This window comes from Rousettus aegyptiacus, unplaced genomic scaffold, assembly GCF_014176215.1.
Source record: "Rousettus aegyptiacus isolate mRouAeg1 unplaced genomic scaffold, mRouAeg1.p scaffold_m13_p_5, whole genome shotgun sequence".
Classification (NCBI taxonomy): domain Eukaryota; kingdom Metazoa; phylum Chordata; class Mammalia; order Chiroptera; family Pteropodidae; genus Rousettus; species Rousettus aegyptiacus.
Window position 1 is genome coordinate 15,593,871 of NW_023416308.1, and position 21,289 is coordinate 15,615,159.

At 45.5% G+C, this 21,289-nt stretch overlaps 1 protein-coding gene across 8 annotated transcripts in view; it reads left to right on the forward strand.

Moving 5' to 3' along the window:
- The window catches only part of PISD (phosphatidylserine decarboxylase), a 37,036-nt gene that overhangs the window by 8,280 nt on the left and 7,467 nt on the right, over window positions 1-21,289 (forward strand). For 2 of the 8 annotated variants that reach the window (XM_016129544.2, XM_016129543.2), the window contains 2 exons: window positions 1,110-1,285; window positions 18,075-18,187. In XM_016129544.2, the coding sequence (XP_015985030.2) occupies window positions 1,110-1,285; window positions 18,075-18,187 (289 nt within the window). The other 6 variants (XM_036221457.1, XM_036221458.1, XM_036221455.1 and 3 more) reach the window with 6 other exon arrangements.

Consider the following 21,289-nt stretch of genomic DNA (forward strand, 5'->3'; position numbering starts at 1 on the left):
CCATCAGTGTATGAGTGTTCAGATTTCTCCACATCCTGTCAATACTTATCCTTTTGATTATAATCATCCCAGTGGGTATGACGTGGTATCTCACTGTGGTTTTGATTTGCATTTCCCAGATTACTGCTGATATTATATTGGTTTACTAAGGCTACTGTAACAAATTACCACAAACCAAGTGGCTTAACCAATAGAAATTTATTCTCTCACAATTCTGGAGACCAGAGGTCTGAGATCAAGGTGTCACAGGGTTGCTTCCTTCTAAGGGCGGTGAGGGAGAATCTTGTTCCATGCTACTTATCTAGTTTCTAATGGTTCGCTGGCCATCTTTGGCTTCCTTGGCTTACAGAAGCATTACCTTGATCTCTGCCTCCATCTTCCCATAAACATTCTCCTTGTATGCATGCCTATATCCATATTTCACCTTTTTATAAGGATACCAGTCATTGGATTTGGGCCCACCATGATGACCTTATTTTAACTTGATTACCTTTCTAGAAACCCTGTATCCAAACAAGGTCATATTCTGAGTTACCAGGGGTTAAGGCTTCAACATGCGAACTTTGGGGAGACATTTCTTCTTTGAAAATATGTTTCTTCAAATCCTTTGTACATTTTTTAATTAGATTATTTGCCTTTTTTATTGTTGAATTGTGAGAGCATATGAGATTTTGCATTTGAGAATACTAGTGTCCAATCAGAATTTGGCCTGGATTGTTAAGATCAGAGAGCCCTGGGTGAGAAGTGGTACCTGAATCCCAGTCCTGAACCTATTGGTGACCAATGGGGCAACCTTGGTTAGTTTCTTGACCTCTTTGTGATTTGGTGTTTTCTTCTTAAATTCCATGACTGTGGTGGCAATTGAGGTGCATTATAGTTTCATAGGAAAGATGCTTGTCCCTTACTTATTGATAGAATTTGGAGACAGAAGGGTCTTAGTAGTGACTCAGGGTTGCACCTGCCTGTCAGCCATTTAGAGTCCAGTCACCATTACTGAAGACTTCAAAGATACATTGACTTTTCCTAGCCCTCCTGTTGGTGCTATGTTTGCATGACTCATTCTTGTCCTTTTCCCAGGCTCACCATTTTTCTTTTCATTGTTTTTACAGATGCCAGAAAAGTCCACACTGCCCCTGCTCGAACCTTTCTCCGGCTGCGCCCACTTCGCTTACTGTTTGTTACAGGTGGAGGGTATGCAGGTTACCGGCAGTATGAGAAGTACAGGGACCGAGAGCTGGAGAAGCTGGGATTGGAGATTCCGCCCAAGCTCGCTAGTTACTGGGAGGTAGGAATAAGGTGGAACCACCTTGACTTTTCATCTAGCACAACTGTCTGTCACTTTTAAATGCCCCAAAGTTGAAATGTTTAAAAAAGTGAAATGTGTTTTCTTGGAGCTCATGTCTCCAGTGGACGTTTGGCCAGTTATAGAAGTTATATCTTCAGCATCATGCCAGGTTTCCCATCTGTCTTCATACCTACCCTTTGTTTCCCCAAGGGCTCTGAGTAGAAATTTCCCGAAATCCTCAGAGTTCATGCTTTATGTTGGGGCTGGCATCCTGGCTGTTCGTGCCCTTCTCAGTCTGAGAATGTGCTAAAACGGTTGGACTTTGGGTTGTGGACAAGTTCTCACCAGGAACCAGACTGAAATAATGAAATTCCTTTATCGTTAATTGCTCAGAATGCTCCCTTACAATAGGGTCACACGATAGGGACAAGCTGCGATGCTGTCAAACCAAGTGTGATACATAATGAACCGTCTTATTTGTCTGTGTTTCTCGTGGCCCAGGGGGATACCCGACTCAGAGGAGATATTCAGCAAATATTGAAATTGAGTATAAAGGCCATAAGTTTTAAAATTGCCTTCTTTTCAGTTATAATTTAACAGATGAAAAATCTGAAATGTCAATAGATCCTGGTAACCTGGGCAAAAGAGGGGTGAAAGTAGAGACTTTATAGTATTTGAAACGATGCTTTTGAGTTTCTTCATGAGCCACTCTGTATTGCTAATCTAGCTCAGCTTCCAGTAGCCAAAGCATCTGGGTTCTGAAGGCAAGTGCCAACCATGCTCCTCAGTAGCTGTGTGAACTTGGACATGTCGCTTTCCATCTGGCCCTCTGTGTCTTCAGCTGTAAAACAGTGGATTGGATTGGAACCCAACTCTGAGAGCTCTTCTTGCTCTGACATAGTTTATCTAGGAACTGTTGACATTCGCATTACGTGCTACATATAGGCTTTCTTCCAAAATCCTATTGTGAATTTTAGTTTTGACCCTCTTCCTCCAACAGAATCCAGCATAAGGTTTCACTTGATTTGAAGCAATCCTAAAACTGTGACTTACTGAATTGACCATACAGATCCAGATGTGACCATTACTCTAAGAGGTCTGTGTGCTATGTGTCCGTCTTTTGGCCTGTTTGTATGCTTTGGACTTTACAATAACCTTTGTCAGACCAAAAGAAAAAAAAGAGATTTTCTGTTTTCCAGTAATCACAAAATCCTTTTGGTGAAGGGTAATTGCATAGCATCTGAGTCACACTTTGAGTGTATGCTGTGCTGTTTATTTCCTATAACATCGATGGTTCCCTATAAACATACCCTTCTCCTTTAGGCTAATAAAGTAATTCGTAAGACTGTGATCTTATGACTGCACTCGAGTATTAGACCCAAAGCAGCTTTTCTCTGATCCCAGGCATTTGTCAGGTTGCCTCACCCTGTGATAAGCTTGCATGCTCTTAGGAAATTCCCACTCATTTCAAAAGTATCCCAAGAGAATCTACATTTGGAAGAAATTGCTACTTCCAGAATCATAAAAGAAGAATGTCAGTAGTTTTTTTTTTTTAACATCCACAGCTTATATAATTGAGATTACTGTCATATATGAGTCAGTACCTGAAAGATGATTGTTTGTAAAGAGGATGGGGTTTATTAGCTCCTAAGTTTTAGGACCTGAATACTGACAGGATACTGGTATGGAGTGGCCTAGTGTGGCGTGAGGTCTGAAGCCCCTATTGGTAAAGAACTGGGCTTAAGTTAGATACTGTTCTTTTGGTTGAGTAAAATGGAAACAAGACTGCTCCTGAATTTCAAAGTAGCGCTGCAGCATTTCACTTTATGAAAGGGAAATGGACACAGAGTGGACATTTTAAGATTTCAGGATAGGCGACTGGTTGTGAGAGAGAGAGTTCTGAACTGGCAACGAGGGGCTGGATCCTAGCTCTATCCCTGACCCCCCCCCCCCCCCCCCCGATCACTGTCACCTCATGCAGAAAAAGAGGGCGCCCCAATCTGATTGACCATCAGAATTGTTGAGGAGCTTTAAAAATTAAGGATTCTTTAGTTTTACCCTGAGAGTTTGGACAAGGCCCAAGATCTCTGTTTTCAGAAAGTGCCTTAGGTGATTCTGATGACAAGCCAGATTTAGGAACCGTGGGCAGATGAGCTGTAAGGTTCCCTTCAAGGCTCTGTTTTTAAATGGCACATGGAAACTTCTGGTGGCAATTTTGTTGGAATATAATCTGTTCATATCCTGAGCTCCAGTCTGACATTTCTGGAGCTGAGCGAGAAGACAGGCTGATAATTACTGCTGAAATGAGCCCCTGGGGTCAGTGCCATAGTTGAGGTGATTGGATGATTTATTTCACCAAATAGCATTTTCTGGCTTTCCAAGAGATAAACACAGGTGGAAGGGGCAATGTAACCTTCCCTATATATGAAGCACTTCTGTTAGCCCCTATGGGTCAGTGTGCCAGCAGGAAGCCTTTGTTTCCCTTTTCCATTTGAAAATTTCTCTTGTGCCAGAGAAACATCTGGTTATCCCTCTGTATCAAAACTCTGTCAGAGCCTAGTTGTAATACCCTGTGTTGAACAGCACCTCAGTTTTTCTGAACGTTTTTAGTTAACAACAGCTCACAGAAGTGGGCAGGGCAAATGGTAGAGCCACTTTACAAATGGAAAGACCATTTGGTAGCAGAGTGGGTTCCAGAACAGAGATCTTTTGACGCCAAATCCCATACTCTTTGAATGATACCATGTTACTAGTAAAAAGTGTTCTCAGTACAGAATTTAGACAGTGACAGCAAGGGATGGAGGTAAGCTACCTGCCCACCAGGGCATGCTGTGTATTTGAGGTGCCTCCATGCTCTGAGGGCTCTGACTGTTTAAATGTGAGGTGAATTTGACTGCACTGACTTGAAAAGTTGTTTTCAGTGATGCAGATGCTCATGCATGCTAGGTGGTCTTCCACCAGCAAACCAAGCCGCTCCTGAAGAATTTACACCAATAGCTTTTCTTTGTTGAAATAAGATTTTTTGTTGTTGTTGTTAGCAGTATAAAAGAAACCATAATTCCGGAATCTGTGCCACCTCACTCACTGCAAGCTGCACTCTGGGGTGCAGGCAAAGGGCACAGCTCTTACAGAGGGGCAGTGAGGAAGAGGAGAGTTGGATAGGGTATAAAGGTGCTTGAGCTCTGGGTGCCATCAGCTCTGTGACCTTGACCATGTTTAAACTTTCCGGGTTCTGTTTTTACATATTTAAGAAAATGTTTCCAAGATCTTTGCCTGTTCTAGGACTTATATTCTTTCTATGCTGGGAAGAAAAACTTGTAACTGGCCAAAATGAAACCTAAATGCTTGCTACTGTGGGATTATGGGAATTCTGTAATAGCAACAGTGTAACCTATTAAACAGAGGTTTCAGTCTTTCTTTATATGGCCATGTGCTGCTTAATGACAAATGGGGTACATTCAGAGAAATGTGTCCTTAGGTGATTTCATTGTGCGAATGTTATAAGAGTGTGCTTACACATGTGGGCTGTGTGATACATCACCATTGTATATATGGTCCATTGTTGAGTGAAATGTTTATACAGCGCATGACTGTGTATATAGCCTCACCTTCCCAAATGTGGAAATAGCTTTGCCCTTTATCTAATTATAAAGAGCAGTGTTCATTTAAAAAAATCAGAAAGCGTTGCAAAATATGAAGATGAAAATGACGACGACCCATAATCCCACAACCTGCAGGAAACCATAGTTGACATTTTGGAAACATAGCCCTTCCAGGCTTTTGGCTGTATTTAATTAATAATATGTATTGTTAATTTAATTTTTATTTTTAATGAGATAGTCTTTAAAATTTTAAATAAAATATAGTCATGTAAAAATTTAAATAATAAAGGATTTACACTGATCTTCCACTCTCCACTCTTATCTACTAATCACATTCTCTCTAGAGTCAAATATGCATTTTTAATATTTCTTGTGGATCTTTCCAGAAAGTCTATCCATACTTATATTTTTCATATTTAAAGTTGACGTAAATTTTTTCAGTTTTATAGAGAAATAATTAACATACATCATTACATAAGGATAAGGCATAGCACATGTGATTTGATTTACATATGTTGTGAAATGATTACCACAGTAGGTTCAGCTAACCTCCATTATCTCATGTAGATACAATAAAACAAAAAAAGAAAAAAAAATGTTCTCGTGATGAGAACTCTTAGAATTCTCATAACAACTTTCCTATATGTTACACAGTAGTGTTCAGTCATTGTGTTGTACAAATACATCCCTCAACTTATTTGTCTCATAACTGGAATTTTGTACCTTTTGACTACCTTCCTTCATTTCCCTCTCCCCGACCCCTGCATTCTGATGTCTTTCATGAGTTTGTTTTTTTGTTGTTGTTAAGATCCCTCATGTAAGTGAGATCACATAGTATATGTCTTTGACTTATTTCACTTAACATAATGCCTTCAAAGTCCATCCATGTCACAAATGGTAGGATGTCCTAATCTTTTATGGCTGAATAATACTCCATAAAAGAATATTGTGTGTGTATGTGTATATACATATATACCATAGCTTCTTTATCCAGTCATCCATCCGTGGATACTTAGGTTGTTTCCATGCCTTAACTATTATAAATAATGTTGCGTGATCTAAATTTTTAAGTCATCTCTACTGAGGTATTATTTACATTCGGTTAAAATGCCTTTTTAAAGCATACAGTTCATTGTTTTTTGATAAATGTATATACCTGTGTAGTAACTGCCATACTTACGATAGAGAACATGTGCTCCTTTATAGTCATTGTCCACCCATGGTTGCGTGCAATTACTGATCTGTTTTCTATCATTATAGATTTGTCTTTTAAGAAATTTTATATTAATGGAATATTCTGTCATATGCGGTTTATTTCACTGAGCATAATGTTGAGATTCATTCATGTTATTACATATATTGGGAGTCCATTCCTTTTTATTGTCAAGTAGTATTTTATTGGGTGGATATACCACAAATTATTTTTAATTTCTCTGTCGGTGGACATTTGGGTTGTTTGCAACTTTTGACTATTGTGTGTAAAGTCTATATGAATGTTTGTGTACGTATTTTCATTAGCAATATGTGAGTGATCTTACTAAATATTCTAGTAGCTTATTTGTAGCAGTTTCACTATAGATATTCTTTTTTAATTTTAGAAGTTTCAGGTGGTTCTTTTTAATATTCCATTTCTCTCATTATGTTCATATTTTCCTTTAAATCCTTGAGCTTACTGTGCTTGTTCACATAACTATATCCAAGTCTTTTTCTCCTAATTTCAGCATCATCTGTCATTTCTGGGCCTATTTCTGTTGACTAATTTTTTTCTCCTCTTCCTTTTCTTGCTTGTTCACATGTTCAGTGGTTTTGATTCAGTACTATGCATTGTGAGTTTTACTTCGTCAAATGCTAGATTTTGTTGTTTTCTTTCAAATAGTGTTAGATTTTGTTCTGCCAGGAAGTTAACTTATTTGTGGATCACTTTGTTCCTTTTAGGCTTGTTAGGATAAATTTAGAGTAGCCTCTGCTCCGGGCTAGTTTAGCCTTACTGCTGTACTAAGGGTGTGACCCTTCTAGGATATCTACTAAATGCCCCAAATATTCAGTGAGGACTTTCCATCTGGCCTGTTGAAATGAAAATGTTTCCTGGTCCCTTGTGAGCTCTGGGAATTGTTTGGCTGACAGCGCTCTAATTATTCTTTGTGAGCCTCATGAATTTTACCCTAGATAGCATGGCTTAGTACTCAATAAGAGAGTCAGGGGAACCCCTCTGTAGATTTATGGAGTTCTTCTCTGCATAACTGTCTCCTTTCTTGTTTTCTGTCTTAGAGAATGTAGCTCATAGTTGGTGCAGTCACCTCACTGCCATTACAAACAAGCAGAACTCATTTCAGCATAGACACTTGGAGGGGTCTTTATTATTAAAAGGTTCTGGAACCAATTCCAGTACATGGAGGTGAGGGTGCGGAGTGTTTCCCATACCAGCAAACAATTCACACCAGTTGGGTGGCCTACAATTCAACTTAATTCTGACACTATCTGCCCAGAGATAGCATTAGATTCCACATGTTGAGGGCTCAGTCCCACAAGACTGCCTTCCTCTTCAGATGCCAGTCGCAAACCCATATTGTCGTCGGTGCTTTTGACAATAATCCCCTCTTTGGGTTACAGGTTTTCAAATGTACTCAAAAAGAGCGAGGGGGCTTTAGCTAGAAATAAGTGATAAAGATTTATTTAAGGGTCTCAGTATTTGCAAATCATAAACACTACTAGGCAATACCCAGAGTGTTCTGAAGGAGAAAGTAAAGTCTGAGAGTTTTATAGTAAAAAGTACATTCTTGAGAAGAATCAGTTCTTAGCCCCTGGTTTGGTCCATGGTGGTATTCAGCAGATGTCTGGTGGTCTATACAAGGGAACATTCATTCATATGGTTAACCGAAGGTTTGATGTATGTCCAGGCATTAAAACATCCAACTCACTGATGTGCATCTAGATATTGACACAGGATTAGAAAGTTCAAAAGTTTAAGTTTCCAGAGTTATTTTAAAAAATAATTGTTTCCTTAAGTCCCAGCCCACTTGAGGTTGATAATTTAGCAGCTTAACCACAGTGACTCCATGTTATTTCTCTGCTCTATTCCTCAAAGTTAGGGCTCAGTACTACACAACTCCCATCTCTACCCCTACCACCACCACCACCACCACCGCAGATGCCAATCGCAAGTCCAGGTGCTTCTGACTGAATGGTTTTAAGTCAGGTTTTCATGATCCCTTTCTTGGGTTCAGTTAATTTGCTAGAGCAGATCACAGGACCCAGAGAAACATTTTATTTACTAGGTTACTGGTTTATTACAAAGCTTATTAAAGGATTCAAATCAACAGCCAGATGAAGAAATACATAGGGCCAGGTCCCAAACAAAGAAACTTCTGTCCTCGTGGAGTTTGGGACCTTGCTCAGTGGCACATGGAAGTGTTGGGTTCCCCATCCTGGAAGCTCTCAACACTGGGTCCTTTTGTGTTTTTATAGAGGCTTCATAAACATGATTGGTTAAACCAGTGGCTGTTGGTGATTGATTCAACCTTCAGCACCTAGCTTCCCCCCTCCATGCCCCCCGGAAAAGTTTCAACTCTCTATTCTTAGTTGGTTCCCCTGGCAACCAGCTGCCATCCTTAAGTGTTTTCCAGTAGTCACCTCATTAACAATAAACCCAGTGTGATGGAAAAGAGCTTGCTATGAATCACAAGATACACATTTCACCTTTATGGCTCTGGAGATTTCAGCACCCTAGACGAAAGGCCAAATATTGTAACAAAAGATACCCCCATTGTTCTTATCACTCAGGAAATTCCAAGGGTTTTGAGAGCTGCGAGCCTAGAACTATGACCAAATATATTTTGGTCATCAAATATGTATTTTTGATAAATTGTAACATCACAACTATATATTGGAAATGATTGCTCATAGAAGCTGTCACCACCCATTTAAGGCTCCTCAGCTCCCATGTTGCAGTTATAAGACACCAGCTGCTCTTCTGCTCCTGCGCTTTGAGTTCAGATAGGCCAAGGGCACATTCTACATGCTTCAGGCATCCTGAAGTTCGTTATGTGTTGCTGGTGATTTCAGTTTGCTCAATGGATGAGAGAAGTGTATGGGAGAGCAGAAAAGGTCAGAGGTCACATTAACATAAAACATTGGATTGGGGGCAATAAGACTGATGCCCCACAATCCCCGGGGAGTGCAGCTAGAGGAGAGGGACCTGGAGATCACCCTCTTTCATTTTGCTTCTGTTGTCTATTTGTTACCGACCTTAGGTTTTTAGGCTTTCTTTGTAAAAGAAATTGACGAGGCCAAACCATAAGCTCAGACAAGGTTCATTGAGGCTTATGCTTGAGCACAAGGGGATAATAAGAGAAGTTCTTTGGCTGGCTCTCCAAAGGAACCCTCTTGGGTCATTATATAGGGCAGAGCGAGGAAGGGCTTGACATCAGCTTGGGTGATCCTCTCTTTTCCTGGTCACAGTGTTTGCGCAGACGCAGGCATGCAGTCGATGCCCAGGTCCTGGCACCTGCTTGATAGGCCTAAAATGGTGGTGCTGCTCATTACCACCACACCAGGAAGATTTTACAGCGGTCAGCTCAGGGTTGCGTGCGCATGCAGTTGTGGGGATCCACTGCCTTGGGGAAGTTTTGCTGTTGGAAAGTTACATATCTCTGCCTGTCTCACACCATCTGTCCTTGTTACCCCTACCCCTCTGTGTGTGTGTCCTCTGTCTTCATGTCCTCTGTCTTCATGTCAGTCCATGTGCCCCCACCCCTCAATCTGTCCCTTCTCATCACCTCCTCCTGGGTTACTTTGCTGTCTGTTCTGACTAATGGCACCTTCTCTTCCCCTCCTCCAAGAAACCATTCCAAAATATTTTGGTGATGTATACTAACTCAGTCTTAGGCGTACTTCTTTCTCTTCTCTCTCTCTCTTTTTTTTTATACTCCTGATAAAATATACTGTCTTAGCTCAGCTTGCCATAACAAAATACCATGGACTGGGTGGCTTAAACAACAGAAATTTATTTTCTCACAGTTCTGGAGGCTCAGAAGTCCAAGGTGAGGATGATAACATGGTAGGTTCAGATGAGAGCCCTCCTCCTGGCTTGTAGACTGTGTCCTCACATGACAAAGAAAGAGAAAGTAAGTGTGAGCTCTCTGATGTCTCTTCTTATAAGGGTACTGTTAAAAAAAAAATTCAGTGGATTAAATTTCAAGATCGAATTGGCTTTATTAAACAGTTCGTGAATTGGGGGGCATCCCATCTAGCCACTAAAAAAGCGTTCCCAGAGGTTGTAAAAAATGGAAGGTTTTTATAGGAAGGTGGGGCAAGGAAGCTATTAGCGAAAGAGAAGATAAGATTATTTTTAGACCAAGATATCTTCTTTTGTGGGCAAGGGAATGACAGGTATCTTTTATCACGCAGATTGCTTCTTCTTTCTTTGGGGGAGGAAAAGGAGGGGGACCATGTGATTGACCAGTAGATTCCAGACTGGTTGATTAAAATTGTATTTCTGGGAGAAGTTGAAACACTGTTTTGGTCAGGTATTAAATCTAGGTTTGGTATCATGGACTTTCACACGAATGATACTGTTTTAGACCTCTAGTTTTCTCTTTAATAGAACTAATTTGTTTTGAAGGCTGTACCCTCATGATCACATGTAAACCTAGTTATTCCCAAAGGCCCCATCTCTGGACACCATCACATTGAGGGTTAGGGGTTCAACATATGAATTTGGGTCGAGGGACACAATTTAGTCCATAGCATCTACATAATTTAAGATTTACCATTTCAAACACTTTTAAGTGTACAATTCAGTGGCATTAAGCACATTCACAGTATTTGCACAATAATTACTGCTGTCCATTTCTAGAACTATTTCATCGTCCCAAACAGAAACTTTGTAGTCATTAAACAATTGTTCCTATTCTTCTCAGCCCTCAGCCTCTAGTAACCACTTGTTCTACTTCTGTCTCTATGAATTTGACTATTCTAGGTACTTCATATAATGGAATCATGCAACATTTCTCATTTTGCGATTGGCTTATTTCATTTACCATAATATTTTCAAGATCCATGTTGTAGCATGTATCAGAGTTTCATTCCTTTTGAAGGCTGAATAATATTCTATTGTGTGGAATTTTGTTTATCCATTCATCTCTTGATACTGGGTTGTTTCCACTTTGGCTATTGTGAATAGTGCTGCTATGAATATTGGCATACAAGTATCTGAGATGTTGCTTTCAGTTCTTTTGGCCATATATCTAGGAGTGGAATTGCTGGATCATGTGGTCATTCCGTGTTTAACTTTTTGAAGAACTGCCAAACTTCCACAGTGGCTGTACCATTTTACATTTCCATAACAATGCACAAGGGTTCTATTTTATTCACATTCTCACGAGCCGTTGTTTATTTATTTACTTTTTATAATAGCCATCCTAATAGGTATGAAATGGTTTGGGAAAGGAAAATACTTCTCTACTCCCTAGGTTCTTTCTGCTGGTCTAATAATTTACATGAAACAGATTGACAAGAGTAAATAATTTGATTACATATGTACATATGGGAACGTCACATACATGAAAGGCAGAAATTGCATATATGAGCCAGAAAGGGAAAATGAGGTATATATAGTATTTTGAGTTAAGGATGAGGTGAAGCACCTTGGCTTTAGAGGGTCAGTGCAGGATAAAAAGAACTGATATTTAGTAATTAGTAGTTTGCCATGCCATATAGATAGGTCAAAAAAGGTTATCTCAGATGATCTCTTATTATAGGCAAGGCCCCCTAATTCAAATTCTTCTGGGTAGGTAAGGGGAGGATAGAAGTGTCTCTTGAGCCCAAAGGGTCTCGGTTGCCTGTAGCTCAAAATAATCTATATACCACAGAGGCATATCTTGGGGTAACTCATTTTTAACCCCTATAGTTCTGTCTCATTGTGATTTTGATTTGCATTCTCTAATGACCAGTGACGGTTGACCATCTATTCACATGCCTGTTAGCAATATATATATATATCTTCTTTGGAGAAATGTCTATTCAAGTTCTCTGCTCATTTTTTAAATTAGGCGGTTTGTTTTTTTGTTGCTGAGTTGTAAGAGTTCTTTATATATACTGGATACCTGACCCTTATTAGCTATGTGTATTTGCAAATATTTTCTACCATTCTATTCTTTTCACTGTCTTGATAATATCTTTTGATGTACAAAAGTTTTTAATTTTGATGAAGTACAGTTTATTTTTACTTTTATTGCCTGTGTTTTTGGTGTCATATCTAAGAAATCATTGCTGAATCCAATGTCCTGAAGATTTTCTCCTATTTTCTTCTAAGAGTTTTATATTTTTAGGTCTTATGTTTGTCTTCAAGTTTTTACATGGTGTAGGATTAGGGTCTGACTCTGTTCTGCACGTGGACATCTAGTGTTCCCACCATCATTTATTGAATGACTGTCCTTTTTCCATTGAACAGTATTGGGGCACCTGTTGAATCAATCTCATTCTTTTTTAAATAACAGAAATGATATAATACTTTGATAGAATGTTAAAAAACAGAGGACAGTCACGATTCCTACCTGTTCTCACTGTGTGTCTATGATTGCATAGTCACAGACTTTATGTTTGTCCCTATTTTTAGATGGATGCACCTGTTTTGTATTTTGCCTTTCTTGCCTTATGCGTATTGCTACATGTGATTTTGCATGACTGCTTGAAAACATGTTAAGTGGCTATACTACTACAGTCGATTCTGGCGCAGCAGTGGTTTTTGCCATCGTGGATAATGTAGAGCACATCTTTCTTTGCACATAGGCCTTTTCCTCAGGGTGAATGCCTAGGAGTAGAATTGCTGTCTGAAAAGATTTGGACACCTATACAGTTTGTCGTATGTGTTCAGCTTCTAAAACCTGTTTTTTGTTGCTGAGCTGTAGTTAGCATTGTTGAGCACATTAACCACACTATGGTTATGATATTAGCAAAACAGAAGTTGTCATAGGTGAACATAATTCATTTCTTCTTGAGTTCACTCATTCATTCAAACCTTTGAGCTCCTGTAATGCCAGGCTCTGCTGAAATGCCGGGGATCCACTTGTGGATAGAACCAGAGCTCCTGTCTTCCTTAGTGGGTAGACAGATAGATAAGAAGCAAATGGACACTTGGACATATCGAGTGGTTGAAGTGTCATGGAGGAAACATAAACAGGTAAAGGGCACAGGTAAGCCAGGCTGGGACTGAGGCAGTCAGGGAAGGAAGGCTTCATTTGAAACCACATGGGCAGAGACTGCATTAACAGAGGGGCGAGCCAACGGGCGTTGGAAGGGAGAGCAGTCCAGGCCGAGGCTTGATATGGACAGAGTATATTTGTCACTGTTGAGAAAGAGCAAAGAGCTCACATGGCTAGAGGTGCAAAGGGAAGAAAGGTAGGAGAGCTGCAGGACCCCAACACATTAGGCCTGACTAAAAAGTGAGGATTGGGTTCTGATCAGATGTATCTGCCTGCTGTGGAGACAGACTGTAGGGGAGCTGGGGTGGAGGCAGGGGTCCTGCTCGGGAGACTCTCACAGTATCCCAGCGAGAAAAGGTAGGGGGTGGTGGGTACCAGGGTGGGGGGAAGGGACTCAATTTGGGTATTTTTGAGGGGAAAGCAGATAGGATGCACTGATGGTTAGAATGGGGGAGGAGAGAGAAATGGAAAATGACTTATGGCTCTTCATTTGATGGTCTCAGAGGAAATAGGGCACAAGACTGGTACCTTAATATGGTTTGTAATTTGCTTTTTTAAAAATGTGGGTTCAGTTCAACATTTTTCACTTGTTTGTTCTGTTTATATTGGCTCAGAGTACTTATAAATTTAATATTTAAATGCAATGGACAGAATGAGGAACCCACGCTCCTCAGGAACAAGGCTCTCAGCCCTGGTGAGACCGCGAGGACACTCTGCCCTTAGAGCAGGAGCCGCAGGCAGGCAGAGAGCAGGAGAGGAGGAGCCACTTTCCCGAGTTTCTTTTCAGGACTCATGACGTCCTGGAAAAGCTCGGGGTTTGTGGTCAGAGAGCCTGTTCATTCGGGCTGCCCAGGCCTGGCGTTTGGCCTTCAGGAGGAGGGCGGTTGACACGGGCCTCTGCAGAGAGCTGGCTTTGAGCGAACAACACACACGGGAGGGAAGGCAGCCAGGTGGGCCTGGAGCTGTGGCAGGGTCTGCATTTGTGTGGCAGTTGTGATTTCAGAGATGCTGTCCTTTTGTCCTCATAAGTCAAAAAGGGGGAATAAAACCTTCATTAACTACTTCTTAATGAAAAGGGAGGAAGGTGTGTAGCATCTGTACACCTAAAGTTACCGGGTGATGTCAGATGTCAGGTGTGTTGAGTACACAGCGACAAGGTTCCTCTGAGCGCCTAAGTGATTTGAGGCCCATGCAGGATGACATGTGGTGACAGATTCTTCTTGGCCTCTGGTATTTCTGAGGTGTCCTTTCTTCCTTTATCTGAGGACAGAGGTTCATATTGTGGGAAAGCTGGCCTGATGGAAATGGGGGACACTTTGGGGAAGAAGCAGTCCACACAGCTCTCCTTTTGCAAGCCTCGGAGGTAACTCCATGGAGATGGGAGAGCCTGTAGCTGCAGGGTGGCCGCAGTGTAGCTGCAGAGTGGTTGGCAGTCGGCCTGTCCCATCAGGTACAAATGCTAGCCCCCAGCCAGGGACCAGGCAGACAGTGCCGGATACACCTTGGCCGAGTGGTTGGGTCCTGAGTTGCTATGTGTGAAGCAGTCGTGGCAGGTGTGCGGGGAACCGTGGAAGCAGGTCCTGCTCCCTCCCCCACACCTCAGAGCAAGAGAAGTGCTGTGTGGGGAGCATGGGCTTGGGTTTTTCTCCCCAGTAATAGGATTTAGAGCATTTTCTGTGTTTTAAAGCAAACGTATACACACCCTTGATCGAACAGTTGTTAGTGTTTTATCATACCTGCTTTATCTCTTTTATATAATATTTCCTCTGAACCATTTGCAAGTACATTGCTGACCCCCTAAGTACTTAAGTCCACATCTGGGCACAATAACAATGCCATTTTGTTCATTTGAGTCTAGCCATGGGGGGTTTATGGTGAGGTCAGCCGTTCAGAAAGCGGCCGTGTGAACAGGCCTGTCAGGAGCGGCTGCGTTCTGTTCTCACTCTCTCTGAAGGCACTACTGCCTTATTTCTAGCCTCAGTGTAGAATTTTTCAAATACGTGGTGCAGCCTTTCAGTTTCTGAACAGGAATGAAGACAGATCAGTCCATCCAATCTCCCACATTGCCCTGTGTCTTCATTTTTGCCCGCCCACCGCTCAGAGCCCCATCTGCCTGCAAGCAGCTCCTTTGTACTGCGTGTCCATGCCTCTGGGCCGCAGTGAACATGTTCTGTATGTTTTTAAACTCTATACTTGCTATAGCTTTATTCTTGTCTGCAAACAGGCTGCTATTAACTCCCTCGTAAAGTAGTTAAATGAGAACAATGTATGTCTAACTACCTGGTTCCCTGCTGGCAGGGAGTAGAGATTCAGTAAGTACTTTTCCCTAATAGGTGTTGAGAAAACAGTTGTGGCTGTTAAAATGGGCAAATAGTCAAGTTGGCAGGGAAGTAGATCTCCCTGCCTGCTCAGGTGCAGTTTACTTACAGCCCAGCTCCGTCCTCAGAGACTCTTAGGCTTGTTCTAGGGCAGGAGGTGAGCTCAGAGGCCTTGGGGCTCCTCCTTCACAGTAATGGTGGGAACTGTGGCAGCCACACCCCCAGGTAGCCCAGGCCCCTACTCCAGTCTTTGCCTCTTCCCTGCCTTCCTTAACCCCGGGACAGCTCTGTGTCTGTACCGCTGGGGAACTGCCTCCTGTGGCTTTGAGCACAGTGTATGGAGCAGCAGAGGTCTCTGCCTGAAAATGTGGAACAAGACAAGGCTGAGCTCTGGGGCTGGAAAGAGTCCAAGGTGGCAACTCAGCCACCTACAGGGCCCTTTCTGCTGGGCTTGCTCCTCTTCAAAGTACTTTGTTTTCTTCATCATGCTGTAGGTGCCACCTCCGTTCCCCAGGGAGCTCCCAGAGGGGCTCTGCATGGGCCGAGGGGCATCAGAGAAGTCCTGTGGGTTGGTGCGACTGCTAAGAAACCTTTGCAAACATGAGGGCAGAATTTGGCAGGGCTGAGTGAAGCTTGTGGATGAAGAAGTCGTCTGAGGGCATTTCGTGCTAGTCCCGGCTCCTTGCACAGTCCTCTGTGGGGCTGAGCCATGAGACACCAGCCATCATAGATCTTCCTCAAGGGCCCCAACCCGCCCTCAGGCAGTGAGAATTAGCAGAAAACACCTCCCAACCCTGTCCCACAGCTGTCTTGTTCCCTGGCACAGTTGTGTGTGAAAATCACTCTGTAGGGAGCTGCAGTGGTTGACCTAGAGAGAGGGAGGTTTGTTCACAGGTATTGGCAGCCAAGTGGCCTGGAGCCTGCAGAGCCTTGCAGTGGCACTAGGTGGCACTCCTACCTAGGGAGGACTGGAAATTAAGGGGCCTCATTCAGTGTAGGAAAGTAAACTTACCAAATGTTTTTGTTTTTCCCAAAAATGATTTGTCAGCTGCTGTTGGGAATCTGGAAGGCATGTCCCTACTGTAACACCAAGTGGTGGAGGTCAGGTGGAGGGCTGATCTCAGGGAGGACCTTGGGCTGGTTTATGAGTTTTCTGAACACCAGTCACCTGATAGGCTTTGAGTGGTCATAAAGGAACTCTGGGAGATGACTTGGAGCCCCCAGTTGGTCATTTTAGAGGGAAGAGTGTTGGCACCAGAGGCTGCTCAGCAAATGAGAAGCTGGGCTTTTAATCCACGGACTTTTATTTTTCCTCTAAAGGTCTAACCGGGGCTGGGCCTGATCTGGAAGTGCTGGAGGCTTTAGGGATGTCCACGTAGTCTTCCCGGATCTTTCTGGTTCGGGTATTTTGTGTTGATAGGATTCTGTGTCAGCATCTTATGTGTTAACTCCTTTTTATCCCATTTCTCATGTTTGCTTGGAGCTCTGAGGTGAGCAGGGGTCTGAAGTCTCCCCAGCTCCGAGAGTACTGTGAGCCCATAGGGCTGGAACTCTGTATGGCTCGCCACCCCTGCCTCTCTGCTCCTTCTGGTGCATTGTAGGTGTGCAATACCATGGCAGGCCTTGTGGTCTCCCTGTTGTCTCCCCTTCTCCCACTGCAGCATCCCAGGTCTGTAGGTTGTCATGGAGCACTTGCTTGGGCTGGGTCCGGATGAGGACAGGTGTGTGGGCTGTGTCTGTACTCCATTGTATCCTTTCCAGGCTTCCCTGGCCCAGCTGCTCATCCCTTCACAAGCCTGTAGGCTCTCTCTTCCTGTTCTGAGTGTTGCTATAGGAACTAAATGCTCAGTGGTCAGAAGAAGCTGGGGTTGGTTCCTTGTTGAATAGCCCAGAGCAATCTGAGGCAGTCTGACCAGTGGGTGGCGTGCTGCCCTGCGGCATGACCTGCACAGAGTAACCAGGCTCCTGAATGCCACTCTTTTCTTGGTTGAATAGTGTTCCTTGTCAGATCCTCCCCCTCTGAAAAATGTTAAGCTGGTTCATTCCATCCCATGTTGACTTGGGGGGTATGGGGCTAAGGTGCTGACCCTGCAGGCTGGGCCTCTGCTATCTAGTAAGGTAGAAAGGGCACAGGATCACCACACAGGTTCTTCATCCTGCGTGCTGGGCCCAGGGGTGGGCCTTGCCCCCTGAATTTTGTTTGCTGGTCAGCACAGGAGATTTTATATGTCAGGGGATTTTGTACTTCAGGCAGGGGTGTGTCTGCCTAGAGGAGACGAAGTGGGACAGGGTGTGTGGCCGGGGGAACCTGTCTTCTGGATGGGTTATGGGAAGGAGCAAGGACTTAGATACCTTCTGTCGCTTGGAGGGGTAGGAAAGGTGGCTGGTTGCAGGTGGCCATTTGCTCAGTCTAGAGAAGCCTGACAGCACCTGGAGGCCCGAGCCTGCCTGGAGGGGGAGTGAGAATCATACAGCAGCCCCAAGGAGACCAGCCCCTGCTGAGGACAGACAGCTCCCAGACCAGGAGGTGGGAGCCATTTTTGGGGAAGTCCCCTGTCGCCAGGGGGCTGGTCCCTTCTCACTTAAAGGGGCCCCCAGGGCTAGCGGGGCTAGGGGGCGGAGCAAAGCTCTGCGCTTAGTATCCGCCCTCCTGCCCCCGCCCTGGCAGTCTGAGTGGCTGGAGCCCGAGCCACCGCCCGCCAACCCAAGGCTTCAGCGGAGGAGCGGCGCCTCCCGGAGTCCGCTGCGCCCGGAAGCTGATTGAGACGGGACCACCTGCGGGTGAGTGAGCCCGGCTCCTTAGGGCCTGCCTGTCCAGCCTGAGAGGTGGCTTTTAGGTTCAGGAGGGCCATCCAGCCCCCTGCAGTTGGGGGCACGCCTTTACAGCTTGGAGCCTGAGGCCCTGGCGCGATGAGCCCACCCTACGGTCTAGACCAAGTTGTAGGCTTCCCCCAGCCCCACATGGCGGTCACGGGGCAGGCTGGATGAGCTCACTTCCTCCCTCTTGTAGCATCTCCTGGCATTAGGGCGAGGGGAAAAGGGAAGTGCCAGCCCTGCTGGGGAAAGGGGGGTGGGGGGTCGGCTGCTCGGCCTCCAGGGCTGAGAGCGCTAGCTGATTTTCTCAATGCTGCCAAAAGGACCTGGGGCAGGTGCCAGAGGGGGAGGGAGGTGGCGCTGTCTTTATTGGAACCTGAACGTGCTGATACATGTCACCATGTCACCCCCCGAGGGCCGGGGAGGGGGTGACATGCTGCCCTTTGCCCCATTACCTGTTGGCACTGGGGCTTGCTGGAGGAGGTCCCTTTCCTTTGGGAGAGTCCTGTCCACACCTCCACCCACCCTACCCTGGGCTTCCCCAAGAGCCAGCTTGAAAGGCATCCTTGGGCCCATCTTTTTGCTTCCTTTTCTCTTGCCCAGGGCTTCCCCAAGATGGCTTACCTGTTTCACTGGGGAGATTCATTTTCCCTGTTCCCTACTTGTGAAGCTTTGTCTGTTTCTAGCCCTGGAATATGGGGGAGGGAGAGTTGGTGGCCCTGTCTGGACAAATCTGCCTTGGTTCAAGGGGAGGTGCGGCAGAAAGCAGCCCTGCCCTCCAGGGTGGGTGTGACCCGAAAGTCAGGCTGGTGGGCACATGCTGTGGGGGCCCTGGGGTTTCTGCTTAGGCTTCTGCTGACCCTGGCACCCAGTGAGATTTCAGGGAGCAGGAGAGCAAATTCTTCGGTGGTCTCAGGCTGAACCCCAGCAGAGAGCCTCATTGTGGGGCAGAGCGCCCTCAGTCCCTCACTGCCTTTCTGATCTTGCCAGGATTGAAACTTGAATCTACCAGCGTCTGAGAACCAGACCGGTGCCCATATGTGCCCCCCAGTAACTGGTAATTGGCCCGATTGGTCCACTTCAGTCGGAACATTCCATTCCTCTGAGGGGGGACTGTTCCTTTCATCCTGGTTGTGAGAGGTGGGTGGGGTCGTCGCACCATTGCTCCATGCAGATAAACAGTATGTCTTGACAAAGGTGACTCCTCCCTTTCCCCTCCTATCTCCTCTCTCCCCCACCCTGTCCTACTCACAGGGGCAGCCACAGCCCCTAGGTTTGGGCTCCTCTTTCAAAACTGATGCCTCAGCCCTGTCCCTTCCCAGTGGAGCAAACGTTCTATCCCCCCAGAGCAGAAAGGGAGGTGAGGCCGTATGGAGCTCTTGCACGGAACTGAGGCAGGGGGTTTCAGAGCAGAGATGTTCTGGGCCTTGGTCACTGCTGTGATCTAAAACTGCAGAGGGGGAGCAAGGGGAATGGCCATTCCAGCAAGGCCTGTGACTTGCAAGGCCTTTCCCTGCTCTCAGGTGTGGGAAGGTAGCCAGGATTGCAGTAACCAGTGTCCCTGTCCCCCACCAAACCCACTCTGAGTTCTCACGTTCCATGTAGCTGGCCCTTAAGCCTTGTAATGACTGGTTACAACCCCAAATTCATCTCCACAGTGTTTTTGAGACTCTCAGGAGGGAAGGAAGGTGTCCACACTTCCCTGCTTCAGGAACTTTCCTTGCAAGTACCTCATCTGGCCTGGGCACCCTAGTCACACTCAGGGAGCTGGAGGGAGAGGAACTCTGGCTTGGGCTCCAAGGGCAGTCACAGGTTGGGATGGAAAGGGGTCTCTGCGATGGGTGGATGGGGTGGGCTGGAGTGCTGCTAGCTGAGGAGGTGGGAAGTGACCTAGGACCCCCCTCGCCTCCACCCAGCTGAGAGCTGGACAGAGGGTGCCAGCCTCATTTCCGGGGGGACAACTGAATTCATGTCTGCTCCCTGAGGACCTTTTGGGGCCCACAGATGGTGATGTGGAAGAAGCTTGACACCCGGTCTCAGTGTCTCGTTTAGAAGAGGTGGTGGAAAGTGGCAGAGATGGTACTGAGTGGGTAAGGACCCCTTGCCTGGCCCCTTAGGCCAGTTCTTAGTCTCCAGGACAGCAGCTCCTTGGGCTGGTCCCCCTTGAGCTCCCTCTACTGTGTGTGTGGTGAGGAAGGTCTGCCTTGCCCCACGGGCTGCCTGGCCAAGCCCCTGGGCCAGAGGCCCTGGGGGAGAATGAAGTACAAGTGTGTGCAGTGGCTTCAGGCCAAGCTGGGTTTGTCTGTGGGCTCCCGAGTGTTCCTTTCTGACAGCATGCCGCAGGAGTCGCCATCCTGCCTAGTAGGAAAGAGGAAAACTGTCAGGAGGAGGTGGGGGCTCCCTTTCCCTCCCACGAGGCCTCACTGGCCCCCACCAAGAATTCCAGATATGCACTCAGTCAGAATTTTCTAGGTTCTAGAGGTGAGGAGAAGGCCTTGTCCTGGGAGCCAAGAACTAGACTCAACTCTGACTGCCCGTCACCCCTTTGGGCTTGTTCCTCTGGGGAGCAGCGTGGGGTCCAGGCCTACTGCAGAGGGGCGGAGGGTTTGCTCAGCACATAGGTGGTCTGGTTGAGGTGACCTAAACATCATGGATGAAACTGTTAGCAGGAGGTCAGCAGGACTTGGAGCAGGGTGTCCATGGGGCCATAGGCCTGGCCCCTAGAGCTGGAGGAAGCTTATATGTTCATCTATTTCTAGGCGAGGCCTGGCGGATGGGCTGGGCACCTTCCTGCCTGGCCCACCCACAGTGAGCTATCCCTGCCACTCATCAAGACAGGCGGCTTAGGAAGATGAACCTGCTGGAGGGGTCTGGACTCTCTCTGGTCTCGGTGGGCCAGGCCTTGCCACTTCCTTGGGTCAGGGCGGAAATCTCTGCTTATATCCAGACCTTAGGTGGCCTTGTCCTGGGTCACATAGGCCCCTGCACACTGGGGTGTCTAGCTCCCTAGGTGGGTACTGGGCTGATGTTTTCACCTCTATGGCTGAAGGGGTTGCTGGGTGTCAGACC